This window comes from Aspergillus multicolor, assembly GCF_047715735.1.
Source record: "Aspergillus multicolor strain CBS 133.54 unplaced genomic scaffold BDW74scaffold_4, whole genome shotgun sequence".
In the NCBI taxonomy this organism is placed as follows: Eukaryota; Fungi; Ascomycota; class Eurotiomycetes; order Eurotiales; family Aspergillaceae; genus Aspergillus; species Aspergillus multicolor.
The window spans coordinates 270901-287855 of NW_027395955.1; the positions used below are offsets into that span (position 1 = coordinate 270901).

A 16955-nucleotide genomic window follows, 5' to 3' on the forward strand; every position below is an offset into this window, starting at 1 on the left:
TAGCACCACTGCTTTGGCTCATGGAGACCAGAATTATCGAACAGCATCCCGAGAGGATGTCTGGGAGTAAGCGTGACTGTTTATCAAGGTCAAGTTGTGGGGAGGAAAGATAGGAAACGGCAGCCTGAGGCACCAAGATAGCGTCGATTAAAGGCACCAATCACAGCGAGGCAGTTGGATATTCATTACAACAACTACTGACTGAACATCAACAATCAACGGGTCAATTGCTCGTTCAAAATGACAAAATGCCATTTGACTTGTTTGGTCTCATCTTCTGTTTCTTGGTATCTTCCTTCCTAACATAATCTTGGCAGTTTATCGCCACAATGGGAAACAACATCTCCTACCAGTCTTCCGACTGCGAAGTTCAGCTCCCCGGTGACAAAGGCAAGATCAAAGGTCTGCAATTCGGCAATAAATCTCGCCGTTATGCAAACGTCGCCTATGCTCTACCACCAACAGGCGAGCGAAGATGGCGCAAGCCTCAACCTTTGTCAGAGTCATACTCCTACTCATCGGCTGAGGGCGCGCCCTTTGACGGCACCAAGTTCGGCCAGGTGTGTCTGCAGCCTAACTACTCGGCTTCTGTGAAGAAGAACATCCCGCAGCATGACTTTGGAGAGGACTGTCTGCGATTGAATATCTGGACTCCCGTACCCAAGGATGGAGAATCTGCCGCCAAATGGCCTGTGATGGTATGGTTTCACGGAGGCTGGTTTCAAATGGGCGATCCCAGCAATGAGCCCTCGATGGACCCGACTGAGATGATTTCCACTGGAGGTCTCAACGCTGTATTTGTGGCTGTGGGATACCGCCTGAATCTGTTTGGTTTTCTCGCCGGAGCGCCCTTGCAAGAGGAGAGTCCCGACGGGGCAGTAGGAAATTACGGCCTCTGGGACCAGCGTCTTGCAATGGACTGGGTATATGAAAATATTAATGCCTTTGGCGGCGACCAGGAGAACATAACTCTCTCCGGACGAAGTGCAGGTGCATATGCCGTGCAGGCACAAACACTTTATGACTTCCGAGGAACGCTCCCCGAGTCCTCCAGGAACCGCTTCCGGCGCCTAGTCATGTACTCAAATGCCATCCCAGCGCAGCCCAAGACACCAGAAGAGTGCCAGCCGCAGTTCGACGAGCTGTGCGAATACTTCAATATTCCGTCCACGAGCTCAGGGGCTGAAAAGCTACAACGCCTGCGTGGAACTAGCGCAAAGGATCTTTGCGACGCCATCATGAAGCTCAAACATCACACTTTCCGTCCCGTAACTGACGGCGTCTTCATCCACCAAAATCTATTCGAGTACTACCGTGACGGCTCCTTTGCAGCCGAATTCAAGCGCCGCGGCCTACGCATCCTCATTGGCGAGGTGCTCAACGAGGAAACGTTATATGCCGTCACCAACGGCCCAGAGGCTAGCCTTGAGTCCCTTGAAACTCAAATATCGAATTACTACTCTCCCGCAACGACAACCCGCCTTCTACAGCATTACATGTTACCTACCTCCTTTGAGAAGAAAGATTGGGAAGCCGTCTTTGGCAAAATCATCTCAGACGGCCAAGTCCGTGCCCCATCACGGTTCCTCGTTAACAATCTAATTGAGAACGGCGTTGAGCTTCGCGACATCTGGCGGTATATCGTTGCCTATCGTCTCTCCTTCATCACTGAGAAAGTGGCCCCGGCTTCATTCGGCGTTAGCCATGCCATGGACCGGCCGTTCCATAAGTGAGTTGCACTACCTAACTTTAACCCTATTATAGCAGATGGCTAATATGAACCCTATAGTTACTCTCTCATGCACGGCCCAACCCCTGCAGAGCGCCAGCTTATGCATGAGTGGATCCGCGATCTGGTGGCGTTCGTTAATGACGAGTCAGATTATGTATACGGAACTAAGACGGTAGATGAGGTCAAGGTTGCCACGCCCGAGGGCCAGATAGAGATCCAAAAGGATGCCCGGTGGGCTGAACTGTTGGATCTAATGGAAGTCTTCGCGGGCTCTTCTTGAAGCCTCATATTCATGTATATATTAGACAGGCATTTGCAACATACTACCGACTGTATATAAAACAACCAAAAAACCAGCCGATTACTTCTCCAACGGCGACAACGTCTTAGGCACATAAGGCTCCTCAAGGTACTTCCTCTCCTCGTCCGTCAACTTAACATGCACCGCCTCAACAGCCTCATCAATACGCTCCTTGCTACTAAGCCCCAAAATCGGATTCTCGCTGGGGTTCCCCAGCGACCACGCAATCGCCACCTGCGCCATACTAACGCCCTTCTTCTCCGCAACCTCCTGCACGCGATCCACAATCTTCTTATCGGCCTCCGTCTCGCGGTTTTTGAGCAGCCAGTTCAGCGCCCCGTCTGTACTCTCCCGGAGCGTGGGCGCGCTCTTCCACGGCCGCGTCAGCAAGCCCCTAGCCATTGGACTCCAGGGGATCAAACCAATCCCGGCGTCCAGGCAATACGGAATCATCTCGCGCTCCTCCTCGCGGGAAATGAGGTTATGGTAGTTCTGCATAGAGATAAACGTATGCCACCCATTCGCCTTAGCGACATTATTGAGGGCCTGGAACTCCCACGCCGCCATCGTCGACGCACCAATATAGCGCACTTTCCCGGACTCAACAACATCATTGAGCGCCTTCATGATCTCCTCGCGGGGCGTGTCGCGGTCAAGCCGGTGGATCTGCAGGACGTCGATGTACGTGCCGAGTCGGGCAATGGAAGCATCCACTGCGTCGAGGATGTGTTTTCTGGAAAGCCCGACGCGGTTCACCATGCTCCCTGTGTTTTGGCTGCAGGCTGCGATGGGCGGCAGCTTTCCTTCGTCATCGACGCCGTAGAAGCACTTTGTCATGATGACGACGCGGTGGCGCGGGATGTTGTAGGTTTTTAATGCTTTGCCGAGGACTTCTTCGCTACGGCCGTGGGAGTAGATGTCTGCCTGTGTGATCATTGTTAGTATGGGCGTATATAGGTGTTTGGCTGGGTAGGTGGACATGAGCGTACAGTATCCCAAGTATTGATACCGCGCTTATAGGCGTATTCAATCAGGGGAAGGGCTTTGTCTTCGTCCAGAACCCAGTCCTGCCATTTGCTGGTGCCGTAGGACATGGTGCCCAGAATGACCTTTGAGATCTTGAGGCCGGACTTGCCGAGGCTTCAATTGCATCTTTGGTTAGCTATGCGATGGTATCCTTGATGGGTGAATAAAACGTACGTGACATATTCCATCTGGTTTTCGGTAGCCATTGTGCTGGATTGACTGTATTCGCTACGTCGTTAGTCAATTGAATTGATACGCGAGCTAATGGGTGCGGGGTGATTGAGGGGTAGTAGACTCAGGGGACAGCTTACCAGAGGTAAGGTTGTTTTATCGACAAATGCGAGGGATGGTTCAAGGAAATTACCTGGGTATATTAATGTAGATCACTCGATGAAGATCGTGTTCGTTCCGCCTAATGTGCCGAGATGTCGAAGCGAAAGCCGACGAGTTACCGATCTCGGATGCTGAGTCGGGAGTGGAGATGACTTCATCTCCAGAACATGCGGGGTGCTTAGGGCATACGCTGACTAAAATTTGACATTGGCTACTAATCAACTTGTGCAGTGAATCAAGTGTTATGGTCATATATATCGCGTAGTTGAGAGTCTCGGATTGGTCATAATGTGGAAGCTATATCGCTAATATGTACATTCATCGAATATAGACGTAAGGCATGGTTGGAGATGGGGATATGTCGGAGCAGCCATGAGGCAAAAGATGCAGCGCTGAAATGCAAAAAAGGCGAAGTAGAGAGATCATCTCAACCAGCTGAACAATGTATATACCACAGGGACATCAGCACCAGGCGGTCACAGCTATAGGCAATACCAATACTGTCCAACGGAACTTCTTGGTCTCCCTTCAAGGGAGCTGGGAATATAAGATTGCGCAGGCAAAACTGCGCATAACACAACTTTTTGGGGTTTAACTTGCAGACTCATTGGTGGCGATGCCCGCTTTTTCGGATAAGGAAATCGAAAAGGTTGCTCAACCTGTGCCGGCGCTTTCCTTTCGTGGGGCGTGAAGCTTCCAGTTTATCGTCAACAGCTGCTTGCCGGACTTCTTGTTTGGTACGATGTGTGGCTTTGAGCTGAACCGGGGCCTCGACTTTGGTGTTTTCTCGGTCTACCTTTCGTTGTTGTGACCAAGATTTGGAGACCATGTCTGATCTAAGAGGTTTAGACTCAGATGACGCATCGTACGACTGGCGCGGACTGGCCATGCTATGCCGATTTAGTGATGAGTTCCGCCTATTAGCTCTTTCCAAAAAGGCGGCACCCGTGGAGTTGGACCGTTTGGAAAGACTGCCGTATTGAGTCGAACGATCCGTTGTTGGGGGTTGAGAGGCTGCGGCAGTCCAGGTCACTACCCGACGATTCGGGTCCGCTGACGTCTGCTTATCTGCGTCATCCTCACTTTCTTGAACTGGAGCCGAGACGGTATTCGAAATGCTTCCCGATCGACTAGTCTTTCCAGTCACGGCAATGTCGGTGTAGCGAAAGTTGTGAGACCATCCCTCCCGGAAAGCAACCCAAATGCTAGTAATGGTGATCAATAGGCGAAGCTTCTCATCGGTTTCCATCACTTGCTGGTCCAATGGAAAATCCATCTCCGACGCATCGCTAATGACAGATAGAGCAGTAGAGGTAGGCGAAGACGGTGCGGTGCTTGGTAGTGAGTACCTGTCATAGATCTCAAGGTGGTTACGAGCCATCGACGCGATAACTGGATGTCGACGAGTAGTAGGGTCGATAACGCTGAATGTAAAGCGACGAGTGTCTTCCGGTAGAATTGAGCCTGGGGGAGCCGACATTCGGCGCTTCTTCGGTCCACGCCGTACCCATCGCAAAACCATGAGACCCAAGTCCGTATTGGCAGCAAATTCATAGGAGCCGTTAGGTAGAGGAGTCGCTTCCCATACTGTTCCAGAATTGAGGCAGATCTCTGCCTTTCCCTTGGATAAGGCTTCCTCCTTACACGGTTGGCAAATCGTTGCCACAACTTCACGGTGGTCTCCATTCTCCTCATCCGAGCTTAAATTCCTGTCTACCCCATCTCCCACCGTCGGCTGATATAGGTCGCTAGTCGTGACAATCAAATCATTCGGGCCCAGTCCTCGTTTGCCGCGCAGAGCCGCAGGGACTTTTCGGGCCAGCCTTGGCATGAACAGGGTCGATGGTAAGACATCAAAAACAGGCACTGGACGCGACGTAGATGACACTCGTTGAAGCTGCAGGAGAAGCTTTGGCCTGAGCTTTAGCCTCTTGTGGCGCGCATTGGTCGCCGGATGGGCTAACTGATAGATAGTCTTCGGCCGCGGAGACGACTGCTTGGGATATTTATGCTGGCTGTACTGGCGCACTGGTGATGGCCCTGCAGTTGAGTACCGATCTTCATCGCTCGACGATCTAGGCTCGATGGCGGTGATGGGCATTGATCGCCGTTGCTCAAAGCGAGGCCGTTCTACCTCTGCAGTTTTCTCTCCGCTAAAGCGACTTCCCAAGCCCCATGAAGGTAGGTTGCTGAGAGAAAACGGGCGAGGCGAGGAGTGACGAGAAGGCATGGAGAGCTGTGTTTCCGATTGGGGGCTAGCGAGCTCGCTGTTGTGAGCGGCAGCGGCATCAGCTGTCAAGCCGAGGTTGAAGAGCATTATCCACAGAGATCAACCTTGACAGACAGGCAACGAGCGCATCGACAGCGAGCTAGCCACGTTTTTATAAGGTGTGGTGCAGTTCTTGTTTCACAGTCGGCGCTTGCGAACTATACATAAGGCTGAATGTCGATCCCACTTAGATGTATGGAGAAGAGAAGAGAAAATCGGCTGATGAAGCAGACAAACACACTTAATAAGGTGGCCACAAGGAAGCTGACAGAAAATACATCCAAGCTGGGACTGAGAGATTCTACGTTCCAGCTCCAGTCAGCAGCGGAAGGATGGCCTCAGCTGTGTCACGTCAGACCAACAGGAGCGCAGAGGCGGGCGGGGTGATAAGCACAGCGCGATGGATTGATATAGTCGATGAAAATAGAAACAAGAGGCAGTTCAATTCAAAGATCAGAGATCGTAGTCAAGAGTCAAAAAGTCAAACGTAAGGGAGAGGAAAGAGCGAAAGGAGCGGGCGCCTCTTTAGTTATATTCAGGGATGGAGCGAGTGTGCCCACAGGCCTGGATGGAACTGAAAAGGCAGCACTTTTTAGTCTGGTCTGGTCTGGCTCTGGGGTCCACGGGTTATCTTAAGGTTCCTAACAATCTCTTCATGTCAGATGGGCGGTCTGGTAGCTGGTCCACAGTGGTTTTTCGGTGGTCGGAGCTCGTCTTGAAACGTAGACCGAGAGGGGATAATAAGCTGGATCAAAAGAAAGCACAAGCAATTTGGATCTTCTGCAAACTGGCTAGCAAGCAGAGCTATGATCTTGGTGCGTCACCCTAAAAGCAGTTCTTTTTGATGCGATCTGAAGACCAGCTGCGCCAACAAATAATAATCGCTTTCCGCCCCCCAGGACTAGGCTTAGTTGCCGATCCTGCTTGGTCAGTGATTAATTAATCGGCCTTTCAGGACGCCACTTCGACGGGCTCATCGGTCAGAGTCTCCATCCTCAAGGCGCCCTTCAGCTCTGCCTTTCTGTAGCTGAAATCCGCCTGAGCATAAAAGCACCCATTGCCAGCGCACTCAGGATCCTGGATCCTTCGTTTCGCAAAGGAATTGAGGTGACGCGCTGTTTCGTAAGGCCATTCAGTCTGACACGAGGCCAAGCTGAGATTGCTGAAATTAGTTGCAATTCCCGCTGCGTTCGGAGGGCGGACTCGGAATCCCCGACCGTCCGATGCGATGCATAAATTCATAACTTTATTGCTTATGTCCGGCCCGGTTTAAAGTCCGTCACCACACGACATCTGAAATGGAATCCCTTGATTTTCTTCAAGCTGTCACCAGGTTAGTTGCTTCTGAGCAGTTCTGTGATGCTCGTACAGTGGCAACAACACCATGGGCGTATATGTCTTTAGGCAATTGCAGTCAGTTCATATCGTCGTCCCACATTTCCCGCGGCTCTACTTTAAAATTGTGCAGTTAATGTACGGATACTTCACTTCTAGATGCGAACCTGCAGGTAGGGACCGGGTCACCTGCAATATATTCGGATGCCCGGACTATGCTGCTCGGGCATGTACATTGTACAGCGTCTAGCGCCAAATCTACGGAGTATCTTGGTATAGACGCGTGATCAACCATTCACCATTCAAGCAGGAGTATTATTTACTCCGGACCAATTCTGAAATATCACATTCGCCTTGTCCAAAGCGATTATTGATCTTAAAACTTTCCGAGGTACGGACCGCGGTTGAATTTGATATCCGAGGTAGACTTTTCGCGGCAGGGGGTCCGCAGGTATGGGGTAAGTCAAAAGCATCCTTGGTTCGATCTCGTAGGGCTGAGGAGTCATCCATCCGTCGGCCTATCCACGGCCTTCTACGGAGTGCCGTCATCATTGGTGGCAACAACTGCTTCGTTTGTCAACAGACACATCGTACACCAACTGAGAATACACATTGAAACTAGGATAGACTTGCTCACCCGCTGACTCTAACTAAACCTAATCTATATTCCGCGCGCCATTCTCGAATCTAGGAGGCTGGGAGCAGTTCATACCTTTTATGCGGAAGTTTATGTAAGCGGCTTGCTCCGTGGTTATGCTCCGTCCGGTCGGTCTTGGCGATCCGCTGACTCGGCCAACTCCATTTCTTCACCAATGTCCCAACCTCCTTGGGGATTCCATTATTAATCGCCCCGATCACTGTTGTCCGAAGCTTCTAGTAGTGATCTAGGAAGTCTTATGACTCCGAGTCCGAAGCGCGGCACGCGGTGTCTACGGCGATACCATGAGCACAGCTTCCGCGGCCACCAAGCCAACAGCTTCTCGGCTTCCGTGCCTCCTTGATCCGAGCCAACCGGTCAAAGCCCTATCAGTTGCCTACTGGCTTTGGAAGGCTATACTATTCGTTTCTATAATCAGCTGCCCAGGGCTTGGCTATGATACCTCCTCCAGCCTACTTCCGCTGCTGGGCAACGGCTCGGTCGAAGCTTTATCATCGCCGAGCAAGCATGTGTCCCTACCGATTCCGCTCAAGTTCGCCCGGTGGGACTCCATCTACTTTGTGCACATAGGGCAGACTGGGTATGTCTTTGAACAGGAATGGGCATTTAGTTATGCGTACGGTTATCTGGTCAAGTCTCTGTCCTCTTGTATGTTTGCGACTTTCCTTCGGTCTCTATAAATCACTCTAACCACATCGCAGTTTTTTCTCCATCGTATGATTGGGTGGGAGCAGCTGAATTTGCAGTCACCGGCGTTGCGCTGTCACATGTGGCCCATTATCTCTCTGTCTTAGTCCTCTACCGACTCTCTATCAATGTTTTTGGTAATGACACTGAAAGAAAGAGGCTTCTTTGTTTCCTCTCCGCGGCGCTGCACATCATTTGTCCTGCCGGGGCATTCCTCTCTGCGCCGTATCTGGAATCTCTCTTTTCATTCCTCAATTTCACCGGATTCTATATCTACTCATCCTCCCATATTGACCTCGCCAAGGGAAAGCAGTCTTTGAGCCATGTAAAGCTGCTCGTATCCGCATGCTTCTTCGCGGTAGCCACTGCCATACGCAGCAATGGCATTCTCAGTGGGATCCTCCTAGCATATGATGCTTTCTCACAAGCGTACAAGATCATCACTCAGCGTTCATTTGGGTCGATCATTCGCCTAGGCTTCGTTGTCCTAAGCGGCTGCACTGTTGCCTTGGGCCTTATTGTTCCTCAGTACTTTGCGTATACCGCGTACTGCATGAACGAGAATGTCTCCCGGCCTTGGTGTCAGTCATTGGTCCCAAGTATATATGGCTGGGTCCAGGCTCATTATTGGTACGCGCTATGAATCTCTTGCGTAAAAGACCGCATGTTAACTCGCGATTAGGGGCGTAGGATTTCTCCGGTACTGGACAGTGTCTAATCTTCCTCTTTTTCTACTTGCCTCGCCCATGTTGTTACTTCTCTTTCTGTCGTGCTTTTGGGCCCTGGGCGCACCTGTGCCTTTATTATCCGTCAAAGTCCGCCCTTCTCTGTCGTCTGGCCCCGCGGCCTCATTAATCACACAGCTCGCTATAGTCCAACTCATACTTGCAGCGATGGCACTAACTAGCTACCACGTCCAAATTATCAACAGGATCTCGTCTGGCTACCCGCTGTGGTATTGGTATATTGCCTGGCAAGCTTTGGGAGGTTCGGATCTCTCTTTGCCCATGATCAAATATTCTAGCCAGTCCATGGTGATTGTACAGGCTATGGTGATATATGGACTTATCCAGGGTGTTCTTTTTGGCTCTTTCCTGCCTCCGGCATAAGGCAATGACAAATTCTACTCTTGGAAAGTTTCATATCAATCGATTTTTTTGCTCTATGTTCATGTATACTAAAGATTTTTTTTTTATGCTTGTTGGGTCGGTCCAGCTACTGGCCGTCGCAACATTTCCAGTACGGAGTATTCTAAGTTGCTGAGCAGAGGCTCGGCGAAAGCTTACTGCAAATGGTTCTAGGTGACTTCAGCATGGCTACCATGTCCCCGTGGCCGCTAGGTTAAAATTCAAAGCACGCTTCAATGGGTTGAACCTAAGAAACCCATTTCAGACGTTGACCGCTATCGCATACTTCGAGACTACGAGCATTTCAACCAGGCATGAATCCGTCCTAGCCCATCCTCAACTCGCTGACCAACCCTTGCTTCTGAGCTCATCTTTCGCTCACTGCTACATTCAAATGCAAAATTCGTTGTAATTAGGGTGGCAAACGTGGATGATGATGACCCGTTCTCTTCAAATGCGTCCAGCTAGGAGGGGGTGGCGAACGGATCTATTTGGAGCACACCGAACTTTCTTGTCAAAATAATTTGCTGTAAGAACAAAGAGTCTTACTGTAGTAGCACAGATAGCTTGTAGTTGCTTCATTTCGTGTTCATCAAGTTCGAGGAGTATCTCCCATCGCGAGAATCGAACTTGTAAGCTTCAGATGGGCTTGTCCACTTCAGTCTGGGCTGGTGGGGCGCTGTGCCAGATTACGGTAGGCTGCGAGCTCTGTTAGCGTCATCAGCAGCAGCCTAAGCCGAGACCTGGCTATCTTCAACTGTCGTGCGTTACTCCAGCTTCTTCTATCATCAACCTCTCAGCTGCACATACCTGAGGAGGCGGGAGTTTTCTCTGACTAGATCCTTCTTTACTGGGACACTTTACTGTCTATACCCCGTCCACATTTGGTATACGTTGCTATATTGAGGTTACTGTCCGATCGCTCTGCTAGACCAGGCCTGTTGAAGTTCGCCGATGCGAATAGAGGGTCTCCACCAGGTTACTGTTGGCCATCGGTTTCCATACGCTAGTATCTGGATGCAAGCTTTATAAGTTAATGTATAGCGTTTTCCGCTATGCCGCACTCTCTGGAACCCGCGAGTAGCTGACATCACTGTGTTATGAATAGAGCTTTCCCGCACCGCCCGAATCCCTAACTCCTACGCCCATCGCAACCATCCCACAAGCTTCACGATTATGGATAACTCGAGCCTCAGATCGATCCTGACCCCGGACAATTTTCATAATGCGCATATGATTTCACGAGCCACCTCTCCGGGAGGTGAGCCGGACGGTGTCAACGGAGACGGCGAGCCCAAAGCACGAGTTCGACCTCGCACATACCCATACTTTAAATACCTACCATACCAGCTCGAGGACGAAGCCCAGCGAGCGCAATACTTCCGGGATATCTTGACACAGCTGTATATTGCGGTGGAATCAGGCGATTTCAGTCCTGGTGCGGTGCACTGGACACGAGAGCTGAGAGCATGGCTGGCGCTCAAGTTTGACCCGACTCGCAGTGAGCGGATCAAGCTTGTCAAGCTGTACTATGAGCTCTCTCTAGCTCCGGGGATCGATCCCAACGTCGCCGAGCGTTTTTCGAGCATGTTCATGCTCCTCACAAAGTGAGTGGATTCTTAAATCCGCGGTCAATAAACGCATGCCCATGCTGACGTAGACCTAGGCGCAAGCATTACCTGAGACCGATCAAGGACCTAACTCTGGATTGGAAGCCCTTGTACAGAGAAATCAAAGCCTTCGTCCTACCTACAGAATCTGGCCTCGTGCACTCATCGAACCTTAAGCGGAACATTAAGACCTTGACCAAGCTATGCGCGTTTATTCAGCTTTACATTGACCCTTGCGAGTTACCAGCCATGTTGGAAGAGTTCCTTCCGCATTACAGTACCTCCTTCTCGGAGGGCGCGTTTGTTGTAGTCGGACTGATCAATCTGCTCGCACCCACTACGCCGCCACCAGAGTCCAGGGGGGATTTGCTACCGCAACACTACATGCCCACATACTTCCATCTTTGGTCCTTGGTTAGTCGGTCAAAGACCTTTGATCAGACGTTCCTGGACTTTCTGTCGCGAATGGCGCGGGATTCATTGCCTGCTGGCCATATTCCTTTTTCCGAGTATGGAATCTTCACCAAGGAGCAGTCCTCTCTCATTTTTACTGCGACCCTGAGACTTCTAGAGATTCCAGTTGGACAATCCACGTCTCCTTACAGTGCTCTTGTTGACATATCCTCTGGACTGGGCATTATGCTTGACCGAGACTCCCGAAAGCATCCCGTAGCGCATCACATAGCCAGGTGGATCGTCATGTCTCTCTCGCCGGCATGCCTCGATAAGGAAGATTCGATCCTGACTCAGCTCGAAGGCTTGATACAGGCCGTGGAGACATTTTTCCATCCGTCAAACTCCGGTAGCTGGACCAAGACCTTAGCCCAGTTGGTATATTACCTCACGGATTTCTTCGTGATGCGCTGGAACAGAGAGCAGAGCGGCGAGATGGAGATTCCCGAGGAGCGAAGACTGACAGAGCCCTTGAGGCGCCGCTTCGTTCTATGTATGCGCGATGTCATTTTCATGGGTATCTACTCCAAGAGCGCTACTGCGATGAGCTTCGCCTTGTCGACCTTACAGGGTCTGGCGTTCTTGGAGCCTCATCTTATTCTTCCAGGTGCTTTGCAGCGGATCTACCCATCCCTGCAGGGCTTGGTGGAGGTTCACCGTACGACTTCATCACTTCGGGCTCTCCAAATTCTCGCGCGGATTATTGCTAGGACCAAGGGGTACCGTTGTCACCTCACTACCTTACTTGGAATGGCTTTACCTGGAATTGACGCAAACGATCTCGAAAAGACACTCCACACCTTGACTTTCATTCAAGCTGCTTGCTATAATATACCCATGGCGGACTTGACAAAGGGGAGAGAAGATGTCAACGGTGACATGCTCGCCATGTCATGGATTCCAGGGGAAATGGAACGGATGGAACAAGAAGGTGTTGAAGTGCAGTTGAATTATGACATCGAGCTGAGCGACGAAACTGAAGAGATGATCCTCCGCTCTTCCACATGCGGCTTTGGAGACTTTATTATCTCATTCCTAGGTCGAGTCTTCACACTCTTGGAGAACCTTCCTGACGTCTCGAGAGTGCGGAATGGATCTCCCGAAGAGAATATTGTGAACACTCTCCCTGCGACCTTCATGCCCTTGCTTTCCTCGCTATCTCCTGAACTATACGAGATTGCTTTGACGAAGGTTGTTGACTTCGTGTCTAACCATGTCATTCACCAAGCTCGCGATGCAATGGCCTTCATCTGTAACGCTGTTTGTAAAGTCAATCCTGAACAGGCTTTGAAGCGTTTCATACCAGTGCTAACGCAGGCTATCCGGACTGAGATCGATGACAATGGTGCCGGTTCGACTCGTACAACTGGTACTGATGTGCTTCCTCGTGATCGTGGCCTCGTATGGAATGTCAGTATGCTCAGTATGTGTGTCGTGCATGTTGGTGATGCTGTTCTGGCACACAAGAAGGAGCTGTTTGACATTGCCGTCTACATGCAGCAGAAGTGCCGGGGCATTCCAACTGTGCATGTCTCAAACTTCATACACCACCTTCTCCTCAATCTGACCGGTACATACACTTCAGATTACTCACTGTACGAACCTGAAGATGTCGCGAAGGGCATCCAGCCTGATCATTGGAGCTATCGGCCAGACCCGAAAAACCTGACCGTGAAATGGCACGTATCAAAGCGCCAGGAAATTGAGTTCGCTGCCGAGCTTTTCCAGAATCAGGCCGAATCTGCTCTCAAACAATTAGCGGCTTTGACTAATGAAGGCTCCAACGTCAGGCGAGATGGAATTGGCAAGGAATGGTCTGATGAAGTCATTCGGAACTTGGTTCTATTGCGTCTCATCATTTCAGGTATCTCTGTACTCTTTGACGCTAAAGCCGCTTCCAACACGAAGCAAACTGAGGCCAATGGGGCATCACACCAGTCGGAGGACGTCGAGATGGCCGACGGCGTCGATGGCGCAGGACCTGACGACGAAGAGGCCGATTCCTCGCTGGACAGCTCGGAAGAGAACACCGTCCGAGAAACATACCTCTACCCAACTGGATATCCTCTGGAAGAAAACGACCCTATCTACGTTACCATCCATGATATCCGAGAGAGGGCTGGCTGGACCCTCCATAAAGTGCATAGATACCTGACTGAGAAGCAGGAAGATGATGTCCCTTGCTTCAGTGCTCTGTACTCCGCCTACAAGTGTTGGTTTGTTGATGTTGGTATTGAGAGGTCTGCCCATGTTCTCGACCGAGTAACCCGCCTTCTCCTTGCCGACATTCACCCTTACAAAATGAGCGGTATCCGCAAGGACTACCCGCGTCCGCTGCTCATTCGACGAGCCAATATGTACCACCTACAGCGCTTGAGGCACAATGCCGCCCCTCGATGTCGGTCACGACTGGATGAGATTCTGCTCCTGGATATTGCAGAGTCCTGCGTATCTGCATACACCGAAACCCGTCGCAACGCACAGACTGCCGGAGAGTCGGCCTTGAAGGTTGTCTGGGGTGCCCGTCTGCTTGTTATTCCACCACTTCTCAAGACACTTCAGATTGGCATCAAGGAGAATGATTACGCACGCATCAAGGGCTCACTCTTCTCGTTGTTGCTAAGCAGTGTGGCTAAGACTATTGGTCGTCATTGGAAGTACGCTCCCACCTTGGTCCGAGCTTTCATCGACGCGAGTGCGGTCGATAGGCCATCTGTACAGCGGATATGCTCAAGCGTGGTTTATCAAATTATGGACTATGGACGTCCCATGGATAGATTGGCCATTTTGGACAGAGACCTCGTGGAGTCAATTGCTCCATCTACGCACAGTGTCGATGACCAAATCACGCAAAAGCGCAAGTCTCTCAACAACAAGCGGGCCATTATTGAAAAGAAGAAAGCTGCCTTGGCTGAGGAGCTTGTGGATCTTGCCCGCGCATCCCATTGGAAGGTTGCCAGTCGAGCAGCGACTATTGTTATCTCCATGGGACTTCGATTTGACTACATTGCGAGTGAGCGTCTTGTGGAGCTTGTCACTATGGGCTCCATCGATGACCACCCCGGCTTGCGTGGTATGTACTCGCAGGGTCTAACAGCGCTGTTCACCATGATCGATGTGCGGGCAATCTGCAATCACGAGTACAAGAGCTATATCCTGGGTAATCAAAACTTCCCAGCAAAGATCAAGGTTGCCACTAAGCGACATGAAAAGGGTTGGACTGAGGAATTTTTGGCCAGCTTTGCTAACCCTGAGACGGAGTACTATATTGACCACGATTTCCCCGGTTGGCTTGTATGGGGCGATCACATGCCCGGGTACAAGCCCAATGTTGAGCGAGATATCGAGTATGATGAGGTGGAGTGGAAGATCCGTACTCACATGGGCAAGCTGTTTACTAGAGACTGGTTCAAACAGTTCTTCGCTTACTTGAAGCAAGAGCCGCGGGATCCCTCAGCCGACAAATTCCGCATGTCGTGTGCAATGTTACTTCTCTATGCCTTTGAGCTGATGCTTCGTGATGGTCTCACAGCGGCAACTTTTGAAGATATCAAGGAGGAGATTGAAGCTGTTTACGAGGACGGAAGTGATAAGCATCAACATCGGGCTACTGCAGAGATCCTTGGTGCGCTGGTCAGCTCTGTTACAGACACTAGCTTGGAGAAGCGAACGCTAGTCTGGGAGTATGCCTTCCCCATTGTGCAGAAGATCTTTATTGAAGGGTTAACGCCGGAAAACTCTGGGTACTGGACGACTTTCCTGCATATGATCCTCCAGTGCCGCGACCCGCGACGAGTCTGGCCACTGGTTGACTGGTTAGCAAGCTTCCGTCTCGATATGGGATCGAACGCAGCTTTCAAGGAGAGTTCTAAGATCAACCTGCTTCATCAATCGATCATCGATGCAGGCTGGCACTTCCGGCTGGAAAAGCCGATTGTCAAGGACTACCTTGCTCACCTTGATCACCCTTACAAGGGAGTACGTGAGGCTATGGGTCAGACTCTTGCGACAATCTTCCGTACGCGATACCATGAATCTTATCCCGACGTCAAGAGCCTGCTCACAGACCAAGAATCTGCCTCCTCGGTTGGTTCTTATCCGTACTCACCGGACAACGATTTCACCCAGATGATCAATGATATCTTCACGCGGATTGAGAAATGGCGTCAGGAGAGGACACCTGGCCAGCAGACGCCCTCCTCCTACACGTCAGGAAGTAAGACGGTTCTCCTCTGGCTTGATTCTACTTTGTCCTCTCACGAGTGCACGCAGCTTGCTCCCTTCTTTGCGGATGTGTTTACCGGACAGCTGCTGCATATGATGGATGTCAAGGAAGATCCAGAGCTTCAGTCACTCGCCTACCACGTCTTCCGCCACCTACCTAACGTTCCGTATCCGGCTGAAGAGAACTCGGACTTCATCAAGACACTCATCCGCATTGGACAGACATCGCCTTCATGGCACCAGCGGTTACGTATCATGATCAACATCCAGATCATCTACTTCCGGCGCCTCTTCCTCCTCTCTCCCTCTGACCGTGATAAGCTCTTCGAGTGTGTAGCTAGCATGCTAGAGGACCCGCAGCACGAAGTCAGAGCTGGAGCATCGGCTACGCTATCCGGTATGGTCCGCTGTTCGCCAGAGTTCCTCCGCAAGGCCATCGTGGACCGTTTCAAGCAGCGATTCACGAAAACACTGGTGGAGAACCCGCTTCCCAAACGACCAAAGATGCTCCGTACTGCCAGTGGCTTGTCATCACCTGCCTCATCAGGAACGGGCACCCCAACACCCGAGCACACCCGTCTTATCATTTCAAGACACGGTGCAGTTCTAGGTCTCGGAGCACTTATCCAGGCGTTCCCTTACAGCAGTCCACCGCCGACCTGGATTCCCGAAGCACTGACCACACTGAGTGTTCGTGCGGCCAGCGATCCTGGCATTGTTGGCTCGAGTGTCAAGACTATCATCAGCGAGTTCAAGAAGACGAGACAAGATACGTGGCACATTGATGCGAAGGTGAGTTGGCTTTCTCTGACACAAAGTATCCAACAACTAACTCCATGTTAGGCATTTACTCCAGATCAGTTAGAAGATCTCTCCGGTGTTCTGTGGAAGAGCTATTTTGCTTAGAGCGCGAAGAGCAGGACAAGATTGCAGGACGAGAACATACATTACATTAGGTCCTAAAATGCCCGCTTGGGTGTTTGTTTACTAAGTCGTTGGATTTGGACGGCAGTTAATAGGGCCTGCACGTGTCCGTTTGGGATTCTTGTAGGCTCTATCTTTTGCACTTTGCCATCTAATCGTCCTTAGTGTACATGGTAATAAGACTTACTCGGATGATTAATAGACTCCTTGTGTATTGGCTAAAGAACTAAGACAAAGCAATAATAGCGTACTTGAGCTTGCTAAGCATGAACAGAC

At 50.9% G+C, this 16955-nt stretch overlaps 5 protein-coding genes across 5 annotated transcripts; 3 read left to right on the top strand and 2 right to left on the bottom strand.

Moving 5' to 3' along the window:
• Positions 1-221: 221 nt before the first annotated feature.
• BDW74DRAFT_188393 (uncharacterized protein) lies at positions 222-2012 on the top strand (the record flags this gene model as incomplete). The annotated part of the gene is made up of 2 exons (XM_073731709.1): positions 222-1729; positions 1790-2012. Exons 1-2 carry the CDS (start codon positions 330-332, stop codon positions 2010-2012), a joined length of 1623 nt encoding a protein of 540 aa, XP_073586929.1. The 5' UTR covers positions 222-329.
• On the bottom strand, positions 1877-3393 carry BDW74DRAFT_147042 (aldo/keto reductase). Its single transcript, XM_073723472.1, has 2 exons — positions 3371-3393; positions 1877-3278 (listed from the first exon to the last, which is right to left on the bottom strand). The coding sequence occupies exon 2, from the start codon at positions 3012-3014 to the stop codon at positions 2094-2096; it is 921 nt and encodes a 306-aa protein (XP_073586930.1). The 5' UTR covers positions 3015-3278; positions 3371-3393; the 3' UTR covers positions 1877-2093.
• Positions 3394-3676: 283 nt separating this feature from the next.
• Positions 3677-6010, bottom strand: BDW74DRAFT_98292 (uncharacterized protein). Its single transcript, XM_073734227.1, has 2 exons — positions 5903-6010; positions 3677-5793 (listed from the first exon to the last, which is right to left on the bottom strand). The coding sequence occupies exon 2, from the start codon at positions 5707-5709 to the stop codon at positions 3997-3999; it is 1713 nt and encodes a 570-aa protein (XP_073586931.1). The 5' UTR covers positions 5710-5793; positions 5903-6010; the 3' UTR covers positions 3677-3996.
• Positions 6011-7674: 1664 nt separating this feature from the next.
• BDW74DRAFT_98309 (DUF409 domain protein) lies at positions 7675-10012 on the top strand. Its single transcript, XM_073734228.1, has 3 exons — positions 7675-8302; positions 8356-8971; positions 9024-10012. Exons 1-3 carry the CDS (start codon positions 7939-7941, stop codon positions 9448-9450), a joined length of 1407 nt encoding a protein of 468 aa, XP_073586932.1. The 5' UTR covers positions 7675-7938; the 3' UTR covers positions 9451-10012.
• BDW74DRAFT_98272 (proteasome activator BLM10) lies at positions 9900-16768 on the top strand. Its single transcript, XM_073734226.1, has 4 exons — positions 9900-10506; positions 10577-11075; positions 11135-16547; positions 16599-16768. Exons 2-4 carry the CDS (start codon positions 10645-10647, stop codon positions 16659-16661), a joined length of 5907 nt encoding a protein of 1968 aa, XP_073586933.1. The 5' UTR covers positions 9900-10506; positions 10577-10644; the 3' UTR covers positions 16662-16768.
• The last annotated feature ends 187 nt before the right edge of the window (positions 16769-16955 follow it).

Excerpts from the sequence above, each read along its gene's own strand:
- BDW74DRAFT_98309 (XM_073734228.1), top strand. The coding sequence starts at position 7,939 with ATGAGCACAGCTTCCGCGGCCACCAAGCCAACAGCTTCTCGGCTTCCG. Across the intron at positions 8,303-8,355 it reads GGTCAAGTCTCTGTCCTCTT|TTTTTTCTCCATCGTATGAT; the intron begins GTATGTTTGCGA and ends ACCACATCGCAG. Across the intron at positions 8,972-9,023 it reads TGGGTCCAGGCTCATTATTG|GGGCGTAGGATTTCTCCGGT; the intron begins GTACGCGCTATG and ends ACTCGCGATTAG.
- BDW74DRAFT_98292 (XM_073734227.1), bottom strand. The coding sequence starts at position 5,709 with ATGCTCTTCAACCTCGGCTTGACAGCTGATGCCGCTGCCGCTCACAAC.
- BDW74DRAFT_147042 (XM_073723472.1), bottom strand. The coding sequence starts at position 3,014 with ATGTCCACCTACCCAGCCAAACACCTATATACGCCCATACTAACAATG.
- BDW74DRAFT_98272 (XM_073734226.1), top strand. The coding sequence starts at position 10,645 with ATGGATAACTCGAGCCTCAGATCGATCCTGACCCCGGACAATTTTCAT. Across the intron at positions 11,076-11,134 it reads ATGTTCATGCTCCTCACAAA|GCGCAAGCATTACCTGAGAC; the intron begins GTGAGTGGATTC and ends ACGTAGACCTAG. Across the intron at positions 16,548-16,598 it reads CGTGGCACATTGATGCGAAG|GCATTTACTCCAGATCAGTT; the intron begins GTGAGTTGGCTT and ends ACTCCATGTTAG.